Source organism: Phaseolus vulgaris, chromosome 11, assembly GCF_051622355.1.
Source record: "Phaseolus vulgaris cultivar YP4 chromosome 11, ASM5162235v1, whole genome shotgun sequence".
NCBI lineage: Eukaryota > Viridiplantae > Streptophyta > Magnoliopsida > Fabales > Fabaceae > Phaseolus > Phaseolus vulgaris.
In genome coordinates this window covers 42,990,832-43,009,809 of record NC_143508.1, presented here as the reverse complement: position 1 = coordinate 43,009,809, position 18,978 = coordinate 42,990,832, and the positions used below count along the sequence as shown (strand labels likewise).

At 36.5% G+C, this 18,978-nt stretch overlaps 1 protein-coding gene across 2 annotated transcripts; it reads right to left on the bottom strand.

Moving 5' to 3' along the window:
- Positions 1-15,059: 15,059 nt before the first annotated feature.
- Positions 15,060-18,723, bottom strand: LOC137831630 (G-type lectin S-receptor-like serine/threonine-protein kinase At4g27290). 2 transcript variants are annotated; one of them, XM_068639389.2, is made up of 7 exons: positions 17,364-18,723; positions 16,967-17,092; positions 16,394-16,530; positions 16,086-16,296; positions 15,758-15,995; positions 15,531-15,678; positions 15,060-15,461 (listed from the first exon to the last, which is right to left on the bottom strand). In XM_068639389.2, the coding sequence occupies exons 1-7, from the start codon at positions 18,628-18,630 to the stop codon at positions 15,156-15,158; spliced, it is 2,433 nt and encodes an 810-aa protein (XP_068495490.2). In that variant the 5' UTR covers positions 18,631-18,723; the 3' UTR covers positions 15,060-15,155. The 2 variants fall into 2 exon arrangements, with proteins under 2 accessions (XP_068495490.2, XP_068495496.1); XM_068639395.2 differs by lacking the exon at positions 15,531-15,678.
- Positions 18,724-18,978: the final 255 nt, after the last annotated feature.

Genomic DNA, 18,978 nt, shown 5'->3' with positions numbered 1-18,978 from the left:
GTTGAGTCGTCCGGGCTCAGGTCGATTTTGGGTCGTCTGGGCCCGGGCCGATGTCGATTTGTTCGAGACCGAGCCGATATCGAGTGGTCCGGGCCCAGGTCGATGTTGAACCAAGTTGGTCCGCGTCGATCCGCATCCAAGTTGAGTCGGATTAGGTCCAGTTCAAGCCAAGTTAGTTTGTGTCCATATCAAAATGGATTTAATGTATTTGACAAAGTGGATTTAATCTAATTAAGAAAGTGGATTATCCACTTTAAATGGATTTAAGAAAAATCCAAATAAATTTGTTCTAGTTAAAATGGATATGGATTTTAAATCCAGTCCATTTATTTGGATTTGGATTGGATATAGATTGGATTTTGAAAAATCCAATCCATGACCACCCCTAGTTCCAGCACTGCTGTTGTACTCAAAACTGGTATTGCTCTGCATATAAATTCCACCTTAACCAATTCAGATCCGTTTCTCTTGAGGTGAATATGAATATGTTGTTAATGTGTTCGTTGTTGTGTTGCTGTTTTGAACGTCTTAGTATTGACATATTGTGTTTAAAGGGTTGAGATGTTCTTAATGTGTTGTGTATGAGGGGGATATTTTTCTGTTAGTTTGTGTTGGAGATCTCACATCGACTAAAGATGAAAACATTTCATTGTATATAAGTGGGTGCAAACCCCAACCTTATGAGCCGGTTTTATGGGGGTAGAAGTTAAGTTAAAGTATACTTTATATTAGTTTTAGAGTTGATTTGTTAAGTAGGTTCCTATGGAGGATTTTTTGTATTTTTTCTATACGAATGCAGTTTTTTCTGCATAGTTGTTAGAAGTAGGGTGTTCTTAATTAATATTGAGTTGTTTTGTATTAAAAAGGGTTAGAGTAACGTGAAATGCTTTTATCTATTTATTATGTTACCGAAAAAAAGAAATTGTTCTTGAGACCGAGTAGCTGTATTCCTATGCATACTAATTTTAATTGATCAATAACTTTGTTACCTCCTTTTTGCTCTTTGAATAGTGATACTTCTCGCATCATTTTAATATAATTTTTATAAGGACTCAAGTGTCTAGAATACACATTTTCTATCAACTGATATGTGAAAAAGAAAATACTTGTTTACGAATTAACAACTTGATGCATTCAATGCATCAGCACATTCCAAATATAATTAAAGAGAGAGAAACAGGTGAGGTAGAGTGTCTCTAGTGAGAGAACTGTGCAGGGCAATGGTGGATATTTCGTTTTTCTTCATTAACTTTCCTTATCATTTCTTTAAAAGGGAAATGTGGAAAGTTTTTCTGAGATGGGGAAGAGTTTTGGATGTCTTCATATCCAGAAAGCTTAACTCAAGGAATCAGATGTTTGGTTTTGTCAGGTTTCAAGATGTGGCAGACGCTTCTGCTTTGAAAAGGAAGTTGGATGCAATTTGGATAAGTACGTGAAAGCTACAAGTGAACCTACCTAAATATCGGAGGAATGAGGTGTCAAGGAAAGAGTGAAACTCCAAGAAGAGAGTGAAGAGTCCTACGAACGTATGGAGATTGAAGATGCAGCAGAAATAGAAGCTATCTTATGTCCAGATAGTCTCAAGAGAGAAAGCAAGTTGTTCCCAAGAGTCTGCAAGAGCTACTTAATTTAGCGTTAATGTGGAGTCGTCCTCTTGGCTAGATGGTTGCTTTGTTGATTGTCTTAAGGAGGCTTTCTGCCTGCAGTCGGTCAAGGAAAGCTTTATCATGAGAGGTTTTAGCCTTGTTAGGTTGATAAATCTCAGGGAGAGGTTTGTTCTGTTATCTTGTGACGACGATGGTATCATTGGGAAGCTTATTGATGATAACAAAGAATGGTTTGATGGTATGTCTACGTCGGATTTTCCTTGGGACGGATCTTTTGCAGTTAAAAAGAGGTGTGCATAGGTTCGTTGTAGAGGCATCCCTCTACCAATTTGGAATAGTCAGTGTTTTGTTAGTATAGGGGCTCTTGTCGGGGAGGTTGTAGAGATAGATGAAGCAACAACACAAAAGGAAGTGTTAGAGTTTGCCCTTTTTCGTGTCAGGATTTTAGTGGTCGGATCGGTCAGTATGGTGAAGGATATATGTATCAACAGTATATTGTGTAAGGTGTTGTTTGAAGAGGAGGTGTGCTTCCCGGACCACGAATTAAGAAGACTTTTTAGTAAGTGGAACGACGCTTGCACAAAGGTGGATACAAAAGCTAGTTCAGAAGATGGTGGTGGTGAAGGGGTTCTTCTTGACTCTGTGAGTTCCGATTTTGGCGAAGGTGATGAAATAGGAACCGGAGAGGAGGCAACGATTCAGTGCCAGGTGGCGTCGTCAGTATTAGGTGTGGCACGCCAAACGCTAGAATTGAATTTTGTTGTAGATGATGATCAATTGGAGGACATGGCATGGTGAATTATTAAATTTACCACGTGTTTTCGTAACTGAAGAATATGTAGGGTCCAACATGGATGATGCAGTACATGATGATGTAGATGATGATCGATTGGAGGGCATGATTCGTGATGTGGGAGCTGAGTCTTTTGCAGAAGCGCATGGATATGGAAGTATGTCAAGCGATGCAGAGACTCCATTGTATCCTGGATCAAGTAACTTCACACGGTTGTCGGCGGTGTTAAGATTGATGAATTTGAAGGCAATAAATGGATGAACTGATAAAAGCTTCACGGAATTGCTTCAGTTGTTGAAGGATATGCTTCCAAAGGGAAATAGTCTACCTAATCGTAATTATGATGCCAAAAAGATTCTTTGTCCAATGGGTATGAAGTATAAAAAGATACATGCATGTCCTAATGATTGTATATTATACAGGAAAGATTTTGAATTGTTGAAAAGTTGTCCGAGGTGTGGGTTCTCACGTTATAAGTTGAAACAAAAAGATGATGATACTATTGAAGAGATAGAAAAGCATGGACCCCAAATGAAGGTTATGTGGTATCTCCCATCATTCCAAAGATGAAGCATTTGTTTGCAAGCCCGAACGATGCTAAGAATCTTGGATGGCATGCAGATGAGAGGAAATGTGGCATGTACCAACATCCATTTGATTCTATTCAATGGAAGAAATTTGATAATGAGTTTCCAAATTTTGGTAAAGAATCAAGAAATATCCAACTTGGTTTAACTACAAGGAATGAATTCGTTTGGTAATATGAGTACGAATCAGTTCATGACCTATTATGCTAGTTATTTAAAACTTACCTCCTGGATTGTGCATGAAGCAAAAATACATGATGTTGTCTATGATGATATATGGTCCGAAACAACCAAGAAATGACATAGATGCTTATCGAAGTCCCCTAATTGAATATTTGAAGTTAATGTGGGATTAGGGAGTTGAAGTACTTGACGAATTTGCTAATGAAACTTTCAAGATGCATGCCATGTTATTTTGCATCATCAATGACTTTCCGGCATATGGTAACTTATCAGGGTATAGTGTTAAGGGTCATAAAGCATGTCCAATATGCGAAGAAGACACCGCTTCTCAACAATTGAAACATGAAAGGAAGACAGTATATCTTCGGCATCAGAGGTTTCTTAGAAGTCATCATCCTTATCGGATATTGAAAAAATACTTTAGGACACCGAGACTAGTAGTCCACCAACTCCATTAACTGGTGTTAAGGTTTACGAAAAGGTAAATAACATAGACTACACCTTCGGTAAGTCGAAAAAAAAGTCATTTGTGACAAACATTTGGAAGAAAAAATCAATCTTCTTTGATCTTTCGTACTAGTCAAGGTTAGAAGTTAGACATTGTATAAATGTAATGCATGTTGAGAAGAATGTGTGTGATAGCTTAATTGGTACACTTCTTAACATTAATGGGAAGATGAAGGATGGTCTAAATGCTCATTTAGATTTGATTGAGATGAACATACGAGGCGAGTTGGCACCCATAGAAATGGGTAAGCGTACATATTTGCCCCCAGCTTGTTACACCATGTCAAAAGATAAAAAAAATAAGTTTTTCTCAATATCTAAAGGGTGTGAAAGTGCCACAAGGACATTCCTCAAATGTGAAGAGCCTAGTGTTAATGCAAGATTTGAAGTTAATTGGGTTGAAGTCTCATGATTGCCACATCTTGATGCAATAGTTGTTGTCGGTAGCTATTCATAGAATCTTACAAAAAAATGTTAGACATACCATAACCCGTTTATGCTCATTCTTCTCTTCCATCTGTTGTAAAGTCATTGATCAATTAAAACTAGATGAGCTTGAAGATGAAATTGTTGTTATCTTGTGTGAATTGGAGATGTTTTTTCCTTCATCTTTTTTCGACATCATGGTTCATCTAGTAGTGCATCTGGTAAGAGAAGTTAAATTGTGTGGAGCAGAGTACTTAAGATGGATGTATCCTGTTGAGCAGTATATGAAAATTTTGAAAGGTTATGTGAAAAATCATTATCTTCCAGAAGCTTCAATGATTGAAAGGTACATAGCTGAAGAAAATCTAATAGGTCTTCCAGCTAATTCATGGAACCACAGGTGCTCTACAAGTTAATATTTACGAGGTGTGAATATTGTAAGAAAATCTCAATCATAAGTCTTGCAAGTGTTGAAGATGGATGAAGCCCCTTCTCTACCTAGTGTTAGTTTGTGTTTGATGTAGAAAATAGCTAGTTTGTTGTAAAGTTTGTAATAGGTTTAGATGATCTTGTATGTAGGCTTGTGGTTGTGTAAGGTTGCCTTTTGGTACATGATCTATCCTAGATGCCTAACCAAGCCTAGATCAAGCACATGAAGTGGTTAAAAGTTTTTCCAAAAGCTTTTTAGAGTTTTCTTCTAAAATCAGGATACTACACAAAAATAAATCTATTTCTCTATAAAAGAACAGGTTTATTCTTTGGTTTGCTGAAAGGATTTTCGAAAGTTAGTTAGGGCACCAAAGGTACAACTCAGACAGTTATTTCAGTTAGCTAAGTTGGCAGTTTTCACAAAATGAATCTCTTAAGTTCAAAACTGAATCTGTTGTTTTTACAACAACTTTTCAACTGTTTTTTGAAAAGAAGTTAGAAACTGTTTTCTATATAAAGAAAAGCCTCTCTCACATGAAAGAATGCTGAGCAATTACGTTTTTGACAGAGATCAAACATTTTCTATGTGAGAAGAAGGATTGAAAGGTTTTTTGAAAGGTTTTCCAAAGGGATTTTCAAGTGTGCTTGTTCTAGGAAACCTTTGATCTTGGTGAAGGTGCTGGTGCAGTTCTGCAGCAAATTGAACTACTGGTTTTGAGTTCTTGCATCTTTTCAGGTGTAATCTTTCCTTTATTCTGGTTTGTAAAGGTGTAAGTGTTAGTCACTCCTTGATAGGGTTTCTTGGAGTGCAAGGTGTGCTGAAATAGGGTTTTTCAGCATTGATTGTATTGTTCTTGTAGTGTTCAAGAACTGCTGTGTTTGTAAGTGATTGGTACTGTTTTTAGTGAATTCCACCTTGGGGTAAGGTGAAACTGGACATAGCTCTGTATGAGTGAACCAGTATAAAAACTTGAGTGCCTTTTCTTCTCATCCCTGCACTCATTTCTGGTTTTGCTTATTTCTGTCAAGAACTAAATCTGTTCTTTTGAAATTGAATCTGTTAATTCTGGGTTTAAGTAAAAACTGTTCTTCCTGATTTGTTAAAGCTCTCTGATCATAAACAAGGCAGTTGTATATGTTGTTTTAATTGATCTGTGAACAAATAGTCTAGTCATTAAAACCTGGGAAAGATTCATTCTCTTTAAAACCTTGTGTTGAATGAATTTGATTGTTTTCATAGCATAGTTGTATTCTTCATACTCATAAAATTCAACTAATCTGATTCTGTTATAATCCTCTGTTGATTACAATTTTAATTTGAACAAATTCAAATTGTGCTAAGACTGCTCTGAAGAATCAATCTGTTTCATGTAAAAACAATCTGTTCTTTTGCCTCTGATATACTGTTAATCGTGTGTTTTTGCGAAAATTTTATAAGCTCAATTCACCCCTCCCCTCTTGAACTTAGACACTAATAGACCCAACAATTGGTATCAAGAGCTAGGGCTTGTATTTTGCTCAAGTGTATGCATGATGTCTTCGTTTAAAATGCCTTTTGCTGAAGGTTCGTCTATTAATAGACCTCCTATGTTTGGTGGTGTTAACTATGCTTTCTGGAAAATCAGGATGAAGATCTTTATGGAGTCTATTGACATGGGAATCTGGGATGCAGTGGTCAGTGGACCTTTTATACCTATGCAGGTTGTCAAAGATGAAACAATAAAGAAGCCTTGATCTGAATGGAGTGAAACCGAGAAGAAGAAGGCCCAATATGACTCATTAGCCAAGAATATCATCACCTCTGCACTGAATATGGATGGGTTCTTTAGAGTCTCTCAATGTAACTCAGCAAAGGAGATGTGGGATGTACTAGAGGTAACTCATGAAGGGATTGATGATGTGAAACGGGCAAGGAAACACTCACTAATTCAGGAGTACGAGCTGTTCAGAATGCAATCAGAAGAAAGTATTGCAGATGTGCAGAAATGATTTACACATATTGTAAATCACCTCACTAGCCTTGGTAAAGTCTTTGACAAGGAAGAGCTCAACATAAAGGTGCTAAAATGTCTTGATAGGAGCTGGCAGCCTAAGGTAACAACAATCTCAGAATCCAGAGATTTATCCAAGATGTCCACTGCTGCACTTTTTGGAAAGCTGATAGAGCATGACATAAAGCTGAAAAGATTGAAAGAACAAGAAACTGTGGAGAAGAAGGCCAAAGGAATTGCTCTGAAAACTACCATGGAACATGATACAAGTGAGGAAGAAGTTGATCCTGAACATGATGAGACCGTGAGTCTGCTCACCAGAAAATTTAGCAGGTTTCTTAGAAAGAAAAACCGTGACAGAACTCAGCAAAGAAAGAGGTACTCCAAACAACCTAATGATTCAAATTCTTCCAATTACACGTGCTTTGGATGTGGTAAACCAGGTCATATAAAAGCTGATTGTCCAAACAATCAAAATAAAGAAAAATCAGCAAGCAAGAAGAGTGACAAAGGCAAAGGTAGAAGGGCATACATCTCATGGGAAGAAAATGATGTATCCTCATCCAGTAATTCCTCAACTGAAAGTGAAGAAGCAAATTTGTGCTTCATGGTGAATGATGAAGGATACAACTCTGACTCAGTAAGTTATTTTTCTACTGATTATGAAAACTATGATCAACTGTTAATAGCTTTTAAGGAAACACATAATGAAGCAAAAAGGTTGGCTATAATGTGCAACAGATTGAATAGAGTAAATAGGGTACTTGAATCTAAGGTCAAAGCTCTTGAAGAAGAACTGCACAAAGCTAAAACTGAATTGGTTAGCCTTGAATTAACATGTTTGCATGCATCAATTAAAACTTGTGATAATTGTAAGAAGCTGGAAAAACAGGTTGAATATTTGTTAAAAACACTTTCAAATTTCACTAAAGGAAGAGAAAATCTTGAAACCTTATTAGGTTCACAGAATGCTGTTTTCAATAAAAATGGTCTAGGATATAATCCTGGAATGAAAAGTAATGTGAAAAAGCTGTCCAGTTTTTTTGTTCCTTCCAAAACAGGTTTTTCTTCTTTTAGTTGTTCAAAAACAATGCATACTGCAACATGTTTTTATTGTATGAAGTCTGGTCATGTATCTAGAACATGTAAAGCTAGGAGGTACCTTGTTCCTAAAGGATTGGCCAAATGGGTTCCTAAGGAAAGGTATTAATCATGCTGGACCCTAGACTAAAGGGGTACCATATGTGCTAAATGTGTTTTGTTGCAGAAAAACAGCAGGAAAAACCAGTGGTACCTGGACAGTGGCTGCTCAAAGCACATGACTGGTGATATAACTCAGTTCATAAATCTAAAACTCAAAGCTGAAGGGCATGTCACATATGGGGACAACAATAGAGGAAAAATTCTTTGAAGAGGAGATGTTGGTACTAAAGACTCAACCACTATTGAGAATGTCCTATATGTTGAAGGGCTAAAACATAGTATTCTAAGCATTAGCCAGTTGTGTGACAAGGGATACAAGGTCAATTTCGAAGCCAACACTTGTACAATTTCAAATGAAATTTCTGGTAAGGTGTTGTTCACTGGAAAAGGGTAAACAACATCTATCTCTTAGACATTATAAAGAGTTGTTCTGAAAATGAGTGTTTGTTATCTAAAAATGATGAGTCATGGCTGTGGCATAGGAGGCTAGCTCATATTCACACAAATCACTTGAATAAGCTAAAGTCTAAGGAACTTGTTTCTGGTTTACCAAACATAAAATTTCAAAATAACAGATTGTGTGATGCTTGTGTAAAGGGAAAACAGATTAGAACTACCTTTAAATCAAAAGATATGGTTTCTACAAATAAAGCTTTGGATGTTTTGCATATGGGCCTGTTTGGACCATCTAGGACTGCTAGCTTAGCTGGAAATTACTATGCTTTGATGATTATTAATGATTTTTCAAGATATACATGGACCTTGTTTCTTGCTTCTAAAAATGATGCATATAAAGCCTTTAAGAAACTAGCTAAGGTTCTGCATAATGAAAATGAAAATAGGATAAAACAGATTCGTAGTGATCATGGGGGAGAATTTCAAAATGCAAAGTTTGATAAATATTGTGAAAAACATGGGATCATACATAGTTATTCTGCTCCTAGGACACCCCAACAAAATGGTGTTGTTGAAAGAAAGAATAGATCACTAGAAGAGTTAGCTAGGACTATGCTAAATGAATCTGGTTTACCTAAATACTTTTGGGCTGATGCTGTATACACTGCTTCTTATGTGCTTAACAGAACCTTGATTAGACCAATCCTTAAGAAAACTCCCTATGAACTGTATAAAGGAAGGAAGCCTAGCATTAGTCATCTTAGGGTATTTGGCTGCAAATGCTTTGTTTTAAATAATGGTAAAGATAATCTGGGGAAATTTGATCCTAAATCTGATGAAGGAATACATATTGGTTATGCTATAAATGGTCATGCTTATAGAGTGTATAACAAAAGATTGCTTGCAGTTGAAGAATTTATACATGTTGTGTTTGATGAAACAGATTTTTCTGTGCCCAAATCTGTTCTGGATGAATCTGGTATGGATGATTTAAGAACCATTCTGCAAAAGAATCAATCCAGTGAGCTTGATGCAACTAATTCAAATTCTATCAAAGAATCTACTGTGAATGCAGGATTGCCTAAAGAATGGAAGACTCCAAGGGATCTCACTCTTGACAATGTAATTGGTAAAATTGAGAAAGGAATCTCAACAAGGAATTCACTCAATAACTTCTGCAGAACAGTGGCTTTTGTGTCACAGATTGAGCCTAAAAGCCTGGAAGAAGCACTGCAAGACAACAATTGGATAACAGCAATGCAGGAAGAGCTGAACCAGTTTGAATACAATGAAGTGTGGACCTTGGTTCCAAGAAAGCATGAGATGAATATCATAGGAACCAAGTGGGTGTACAGGAACAAGATGGATGAACATGGGGCTATCACTAGAAATAAAGCAAGGCTGGTTGCTAAAGGTTATAACCAAGAAGATGGAATTGATTTTGGTGAAACCTATGCACCAGTAGCACGTCTTGAAGCTGTCAGATTACTTCTAGCATTTTCCAGCATACAAGGTTTCAAGCTGTTTCAAATGGATGTCAAGAGTGCATTTCTAAATGGTTACATCAATGAAGAGGTGTTTGTATCTCAACCTCCAGGGTTTGAAGATCACAAAAATCCAGAACATGTGTACATGCTTAAGAAGGCCTTATATGGATTGAAGCAAGCACCTAGGCAATGGTATGAGAGGCTAAGCAAATTTCTGCTCTCTCAAGGATATAGTCGTGGCAATTCTGATAAAACTCTCTTTATAAAGAAGAAAAGAGAAGACATTATACTTGTGCAAGTCTATGTGAATGATATTATCTTTGGATCCACAAATGAAGAGATGTGTGAAGACTTTGTGAAAACCATGAAAAGTGAGTTTGAGATGTCAATGTTAGGAGAAATGAATTTCTTCCTTGGACTACAAGTTAAACAACTCAAGGATGGAATTTTCATAAGCCAAGAAAAATACTGCAAGGAGCTACTTAAGAGGTTTGATATGGATCAATGCAAAGCAATCAACACTCCTATTTCAACAAGCTGCTAGCTGGATCAAGATTCTGCAGGAAAATCAGTGGATCAAACTAAGTATAGGGGTTTAATTGGTTCCTTATTATACTTAACTGCCAGCAGGCCTGACATTATGTTTGTTGTGTGCTTATGTGCTAGATATCAATCTGCTCCAAAGGAATCACACTACAATGCAGCAAAGAGAATTCTGAAATACTTGCAAGGATCTAAGGATGTTGGATTATGGTATCCTAACAATGTATCTTTAAATTTAACTGGTTTTTCATACTCTGACTTTGCAGGTTGCAAGGTTGACAGAAAAAGCACAAGTGGGACTTGTCACATGCTTGGATCAAGCCTAACCCATAATTCTGTAGCATATCTGATAGATTTGATTTTTCTTCAAAACCCATAATTCTTGAAATCTGATCAAATTGTTTTGCTTTAAAATTTGTGATTTTCAAAAATTGGTTTAAAGACTCTATATAAACCTAGCACAAATCAGCTTTTCTCTCACACCCTCTCATCTGGGATATAAGCTGTCCAGGTTCACATTTTCTTCACCACAGGTTTCGTTTCTGTTTTGAGTGTTAATCTAAACTGCAATTTTTTTTTCTAGCTAGAATAGTATATTAATAAACTGGTGCAGGTAAAAACAGATTGAGCATGGCATCCTCATCACACAGAAAGAAGAAATCCAAGGAGCAATCCAGCAGCAACCAAGGTATTCTGGAGAAATGGTTTGCTGGAGATTCTGAAGCAATGACAAGCTTTTTAGAGTTTTCTTCTAAAATCAGGATACTGCACAAAAAATAAATATGTTTCTCTGTAAAAGAACAGGTTTATTCTTTGGTTTGCTGAAAGGATTTTTGAAAGTTAGTTAGGGCACCAAAGGTACAACTCAGACAGTTATTTTAGTTAGCTGAGTTGGCAGTTTTCACAAAATGAATATGTTAAGTTCAAAACTGAATCTGTTGTTTTCATAACAGCTTTTCAACTGTTTTTTGAAAAGAAGTTAGAAACTGTTTTTTATATAAAGAAAAGCCTCTCTCACATGAAAGAATGCTGAGCAATTACGTTTTTGACAGAGATCAGACATTTTCTATGTGAGAAGAAGGATTGAAAGGTTTGTTGAAAGGTTTTCCAAAGGGATTTTCAAGTGTGCTTGTTCTAGGAAACCTTTGATCTTGGTGAAGGTGCTGGTGCAGTTCTGCAGCAAATTGAACTACTGGTTTTGAGTTCTTGCATCTTCTTTTCAGGTGTAATCTTTCCTTTATTCTGGTTTGTAAAGGTGTAAGTGTTAGTCACTCCTTGATAGGGTTTCTTGGAGTGCAAGGTGTGCTGAAATAGGGTTTTTCAACATTGATTGTATTGTTCTTGTAGTTTTCAAGAACTGTTGTGTTTGTAAGTGATTGGTACTGTTTTTAGTGAATTCCACCTTGGGGTAAGGTGAAACTGGACATAGCTCTGTATGAGTGAACCAGTATAAAAACTTGCATGCCTTTTCTTCTCATCCCTGCACTCATTTCTGGTTTTGCTTATTTCTGTCAAGAACTAAATCTGTTCTTTTGAAATTGAATATGTTAATTCTGGGTTTAAGTAAAAACTGTTCTTCCTGATTTGTTAAAGCTCTCTGATCATAAACAAGGCAGTTGTATATGTTGTTTTAATTGATCTGTGAACAAATAGTTTAGTCATTAAAACATGGGAAAGATTCATTCTCTTTAAAACCTTGTGTTGAATGAATTTGATTGTTTTCATAGCATAGTTGTATTCTTCATACTCATAAAATTCAACTAATCTGATTCTGTTATAATCCTCTGTTGATTACAATTTTAATTTGAACAAATTCAAATTGTGCTAAGACTGCTCTGAAGAATCAATCTGTTTCATGTAAAAACAATCTGTTCTTTTGCCTCTGATATACTGTTAATCGTGTGTTTTTGCGAAAATTTTATAAGCTCAATTCACCCCTCCCCTCTTGAACTTAGACACTAATAGACCCAACAGCAAGCACATTTGTATATATTGAATAACACAAATGAAGTTATACCTTAAATAGAAACTCATAAAGCCATTGTGAAGGAATATAACCCAAGACAAGCAGAGAAATGGGTCTTGATGGAACATATAGAACATTCATGCCTTGGTTTAAAGACGAGGTGTTAAAGGATTCAACGACATCGAAGACTTTGACCTGGTTGGCTGCTGGATTGAAGTTTGATGTCTCTTGTACAACGTACGAAGTGAACAATTGTATATTTCACACAAAGTCTATGGATGAAAAAACTACAGTTCAAAATTTTGGTGTTACTCTTGAAGCTGAGTCAATACAGTCATCATTCAGAAGCATAGAAGAATGCGGTTATTTATCATAGCCGCATTTATAAATTGCATTTACGAATGCGGCTAAATAGCCGCCATCTTATGTGTTGGAGTTAAGACTACGTGTAAATCAAATGCGACTATATACCCGCCGGTAAAGGTACCTTGTTTCTTAACACTAGACTGAAACTGAATACTTATGTATTTTCGTAATCTCTCTCTGACTTGATCGTCGGAGTGTGATCAACAAGTAGAGCCCCCTTTGTTTCAACGGAGCCACATTCCAGTGCAACAAGACGTAGAACAAATTCTAAAGGAGATAGACCGGAGCTAGAGCTTATCACCGCAGTCAACCGACGAGAACAATACTAATAGATTAAATTTTGTAGAAATGATGTAATTATAGTGTAAAAAATTCTAACTATAAATATGTATATAATTATATAAATATAAAAATATTTATATTATTAATGAGATTACCATATTAAAATAAATATAGACTTTCAATAATTATCTGGTAGTCACTGAAAGGTTCAAGGTAGATTAACTATCAATAAGACTGACTTAGAATGTTAGCATATAAATTTTTTAGCTTTAATTATCTAATAGACAATGTTCAGTTATAGTCTCTCTAACAACATTAATTAAGCGAAGGTTCCAAACAAAAAGTTTGTGTCTGACTCATGAAATTTAATTATAAATAATATCTTTAATTTTTTGGTTATACAAAATGATTATTCACCTTCATTTGAAAAAATAAAATTAGAATTTATCATTTAATGCTCGGTAAAGGTGAATTTCTTGAAAAGCAGTATTGGTGGGGTGGGGGTCGATCAGTATACGCTTTGCCGCTTTGCTAATATTCTTAACTGTAAGGTTATGAAAAACCTATTCAAATACCTCGGGATGCTGGTAGGGGGGTGTCATAGGAAGGAAGTGTTTTAGGATGGGGTGTTGGATAGAATAAAGAACAGTTTGGGAAGGTGGATGGGCAGAAGTATTTCGATGTCTGGGAGGATTTGTCTTATCAAGTCTGTTTTGTCTGCTATTCCTCTATTTTACCTCTCCTTGTTTAAAATTCCTTCTGTGATGGTGAAGAAGATTGTGAAATTGCTAAGGGATTTCCTGAGGGGCTGGGGATCCGAAGGGAGAAAGATTGCGTGGGCCTCCTGGGAAAAGGTGTGTGAACCACAAAATGCTGGAGGTCTTGGGATTATTAATATTAAGCTCTTCAATGTTGCACTTTTGGGAAAATGGATTTGGAGGATGGGCTCTTCCGAGGACGGTTTATGGAAGGAGGTTTTAGAGTCTAAGTATGGAGGCTGGAGAAGTCTGAAAGTGTCTAACCCATACAGGTATGGGTCCCTCTGGTGGAAAGACTTGAAAAAGGTGTGGGCGTCGAAGGACTGGGAAGACAAGTTCGAAGACCGCGTTAAGTGGGAACTTGGCAATGGGAAGAGTATATTGTTTTGGGAAGACGTTTGGGTGGGTAATATTGCATTGAAAGGTAAATTTTCCGAGACTGTTTTCCCTGAGCCTGAACAATGAGTCTCTACTGGAAGATTGCGGGAATTGGTTTAACGGTGTGGAAGTGGAATCTTGATTGACGAAGAAGTTTGTTTGATTGGGAGAAGACCCAGGTCTGTCAACTGCATGAGGAGGTCTCTGGGTTGGGTCTTGAGCTGGGTTTTATTGACTGGTGGTCCTGGAAAGGTAGTATGCCCCCTGTTTACTCGATGAAATCTGCTTATAGTGTTTTAAGGGGAGAAGGCAAAGGGGAGTTTTCGTATCTTTATAACCTGTTCTGGAAATGTAAGGTTCTTCCTACTGCTCAGGTTTTGACTTGGAGGGTGTTGGAAAACAAAATTGCTACTAAAGTTAACTTGGTTAGGCGAGGGGTGGTGGTGGTCAATATTATTTGTTGCTTGTGTGGGGCACAAGAGGAATCTACGAATCATTTGTTCTTTGGTTGCAGAATTGCCTGGCTAGTTTGGAACCAATGTCTCTTGTGGTTAGGATTGGTGTCGGCTGCTCCAATTGACCCTTTCTCAAATTTTTTGCAGCTCTCTTTAGGTAAAGCTTCTGCTTCCGTCAACTCTGTTTCGGGAAGTGTGTGGATTGTTGTGGTATGGGAGATATGGATCCATAGGAATAAGATAATTTTCAACGGTGGTGTGGTGGACCACCTTGAAATCTTTTCTATGGCCCAACTGAAGGTTTGGACTTGGGTTACCTTTAAAGTTTCTACTGCTCAATTCTCCTTCTCTGATTGGTGTTTGGCTCCTATGTCTTGTCTCAATTTGTTATAACTATTGATTATTGTCTCTTTGGTAGGTTGGCATAAGTGGGTTGAGTGTTAGTTGTTTGAGTCTGCTGGGTTGGATATTCTGTAGGAAGCTTTTAGTTTTGTTTGTTTGTTGGGTTATCCTGTTGATCCCTTTTGTAGTTTTGGTGGTTTCTGGTTTGTCTATGCTTGTTGGTGGCTTTTTTTTCCTCATTTGGGAGTGGGTGTGGTGGTGAGGTACGTTACAGTGTCTTGTTATGTATACGGGTTGAATCACCCCTAAAGTGGTTCTATTTATTTATTTATTATTGTTGATAAAAAAAACGCTCGTAGAAAAATTATATTTATTCATTATGTTCTAGAAAACAAATGTGACAACATCTACAAACTACATAAGTGATTATGTAGGTAAGAAGTAGATTATTTTTGTCTATCTATCACTTAACATTGAGATAGTGACGTTATTAACAGAAAAGGATGCAAGGCTCTTACAAGAAGATTTTCTACTAGTTAAGATGTCTTTGATTAAGTAGCTAGGCTCCTTGGGAAGAGGTAATATGTTCTCGTTGTTCAACATTGTGATCACCAAATCCATGTTTGGTCTTTCATTAGGATGATGTTGTACACATAAAAGACCAATATGAATACAACGTAGGGCTTCGTTTAGAATGCTTGAATCCTCCAAACTAGAGTCAATAAATTGTATTGCATTTCCCTCTCTCCACAATCCCCATGCCTAAAATATTTTGAAACAATGTTATACATTTATCATTATATAAAAGGAAAATAAAGTTATTGAACTCACATGATCAATAAGATTATTGTAGTCGTTTGGATGAAAGAGCCTGTTTTTCTTGCCACTTACTATCTCAAGCAATAATACACCGAAGCTAAACACATCGGATTTGGTGGAAAATATTCCATCAAAAGCATATTCAGGTGCCATATAACCACTAAAAAAAATCCAACAATTACTTTGATGTTTGATAATTAAGTAATACTTAAGATTTTATTGTGAATAAAAATACTTACTATGTACCAACTACTTTGTTTGTTTGTCCTTCAATCTGATCATCTCCACACATTCGAGCTAAACCGAAATCTGAAATTTTTGGATTCATTTTATCATCTAATAACACGTTACTCGCCTTAAGATCTCTATGTATGATTCTTAGTCTGGAGTCTTGATGAAGATATTGTAATCCTCGAGCAATTCCATTTATGATGCGATGACGCTTAGGCCAATCAAGCAACTTTCTTCCACTAGAATCTGTAAAATGTTGTTGTAATTTTTTATAATATCACAAGAGACATAAGAAAAAAAAAATCCTACATTGAATTAAAATTTAAGGACACTAACCAAAGAGAAAGAAGTCTAAGCTTTTGTTGGCCATATATTCGTACAAAAGCAGTTTCTCGTTATGTTGAATGCAACATCCAAGAACTTTTACTAGATTTCGATGTTGAAGTTGGGCACATAACATAACCTCATTCTTAAATTCTTTTAATCCTTGTGTAGATGTTTGTGAAAGTCTCTTAACAGCAATCTCTCGTCCATCGGGTAGTGTTCCCTAATCACATTATATTGAAGGAAAGAGTTAGATATATAAAGAATAATAACTTTGCATGTTCATTTTGTTAACTACATAAAGTGTATTGTTCACTTACCCTATATACTTGCCCAAAACCACCTTCACCAAGCTTATTGTGATTTGAGAAGTAATTTGTTGCGTGTTCTACTGAGGCAAGGTCAAACAAAGGTTGCTCAAAGTCTTCTTCTTGGCTTTCATTTTCCATTCCTTTGACTATATAGTGATGGAATTTTATTTCAACCAAACAATGTAAACAATGAAAATTTAATTAAAGGACCGTATACTAACAAAGTGTACTTTGGGTTGCATTAGTTTCAAATTTTATGGTATGTACTCTATTCTTAATTGAAAGTATTGTATTTTAAAATATGTTAGTAATATAGGAGAAGTAAGAAATGGTAATATTTCCATCTAAAAATAGCAATGATATGTCTTCACACCCTTTAAATTCACTTGACACCTAAATAAATAATTATTTTATTATAATATAATATTTTATTCTAAAACACAGTTGTAAAGTAATTATTTTTACAATTTAGAATGTGGAACAAACTTTATTAATGTCGGAATGTATTTTTTTTATTATTATTTCAAAATGAAAAACAACAAAGATTTTAGGAATCACTATGCAACACTGAGTGAATCGTACCTTTGGTTTTTCTTTTGCTACTCCAATAAATGAATATGGAAATCAATAGTATCACAATAGCTGAGCAAATGGTGCTTGCAAACACAACTACCTTTCTCTTCGAATGATCATTCCCATGTCGATTTTCTTGAACATGACAGAGACAAGAAAATAAATAATCAATATAAGAAGGAAATTGAATATTAACATATTTTATTTGGCTGATGATGAAGGTCATGCTTGAACAAATTTCTAAAAGGAAAACAATAAAAAATATCCGTAACCTGAAATCAATTTTTATAGAAATTTATAATCATATCTAACTTTTTTTTGAAAGGTAATTAAATTATATAAATTACTTTTAACTCGAAGTTATTTTAACTTTCTCCAACCCCAAAATCAAAATCGAAGTTCATACCTGTTTCTGACACGGCCAATCTAACATACAGATCTTGTCCAGCATTTGCCATGATTCTTATATCTAACAGATCACCTAACCAAATGACACACCCACTACCTTCTCCTGTTATGTCTGAATTTGCATAAGCTTTGCATGAGCAATTTTCCCTGCATTTGTTCTTGCATTCCTCAAGTGTCATACTTGCATTAACCCATGAAAATGTAGTCTCTGGTGTCTTTACGTTAGCGAATCTGAGAAACCCATCTTTAGTCTTGTCCATGCAGCTCCAAGTTTGGTTGTGCACGCACCCTTCATGAAAGTTCATCTGGGTCCAGTTTTGGGGTGCTTTTGGCTTGAATCCATCTAAACACCTGCACATGGGTGCCTTACTAACGTCACAAATCCCAAACGCGCCACATATATTATAGCCGTCGCATAAATCACTTGGCAACTGAGAAGACACCCTCCACGTTTTACCATCATTGTTCCATGTCAAGCGCTGACGAAGATAAAGCGTTTGATTCAACACAAGTCTTGAAATCACTGAGCTATCATTCGTGCTATATGTAGCGTAGAATTCATCCTTGTTGGAGACAATCGTGTAGCTTACTACCGAGTTGGACAAAGTGGGGCTACCGCTTAATTTAGTTCCATCCCAAGGGCCACTTCTGTAGAACTTTGTAGAGCCCTTCCACATAACCTCTTCAGGATAACTTGTTTGTGAAATGAATCCCGTGAAGTCCCCTGGTGAAGGGTCATCCCAGTTTTTCCACGCGGTTAGGCCCCTGTTAAGCCCTTTCTTCAAGTCCCACCCTATTTTCATGCCAGGAAGAAACGTGTCTGAAGGATAGTCAAAACTCTGCCAGAAGTAGTTTTCAGGATTCGTGTCTTTGTCGTCTCTGAGAACCAAGTTGCCTGAGTCCAAAATCTGTGCCACCACAAGCACCCCTGTTGTTGTTGTTGTGTTAGTTGACCAAATAACGGTGTTGCTGTGGCTGAGTACGAGGTCTCCCTGTGAGTTTATGCTCAACTTTGTTGAGTTGTCGGTGATTGGACTTTCACGGTTTGCAACCCAAACAACGGTTCTGAGGGGTATGTTTGTGTACCAGATTCCTAGATAGCGGTTTGAGGAAGTGGTAGATGGGGTGAAGAAACCCAACTCAAAGATTCCATTGTTTGAAACCAAGGTCTTGTCTTCTTCAAGTGACCCATACTGGGTGATGGTATCTGAAGCGGCCGAAAATTTAGAGAAGAACAAAAATAAGAGAATAGTAAGACTGGGCATTGTACGTTAATTTCTCCTCATGAATTTACCGTTAAAATAGAAGCATTGAAGTTTGCAGTTGGTATACTGGTCCCATCCTTCTTTGGGTTCAATGTGGAAGGAATCTATATGGGTTATGTTATTGTAAGAGGCTGACACACTCTTACCGATTCAATAATTGATTTCTTTTTATTGGTCATGCTTCACTTCCTCCATCATTTCCTTTGGTCCTAAATCTCAAGATTCGATTCTCGGACGGGAAGCGATGACTATTTTAAAATAAGTCTATCATGTTAGAAGTAATAATTTGTTTCTAAGGACGGGTATCGAACTCATAAGGACCTGTTGCATTATCAAATATAAGATTCA

Coding starts and splice junctions, on each gene's coding strand:
- LOC137831630 (XM_068639389.2), bottom strand. CDS start 18,630: ATGCCCAGTCTTACTATTCTCTTATTTTTGTTCTTCTCTAAATTTTCG. Junction 17,093..17,363: donor ATTGGCCGTGTCAGAAACAG/GTATGAACTTCG, acceptor GTCATGTTCAAG/AAAATCGACATGGGAATGAT. Junction 15,996..16,085: donor CTTAGACTTCTTTCTCTTTG/GTTAGTGTCCTT, acceptor AACATTTTACAG/ATTCTAGTGGAAGAAAGTTG.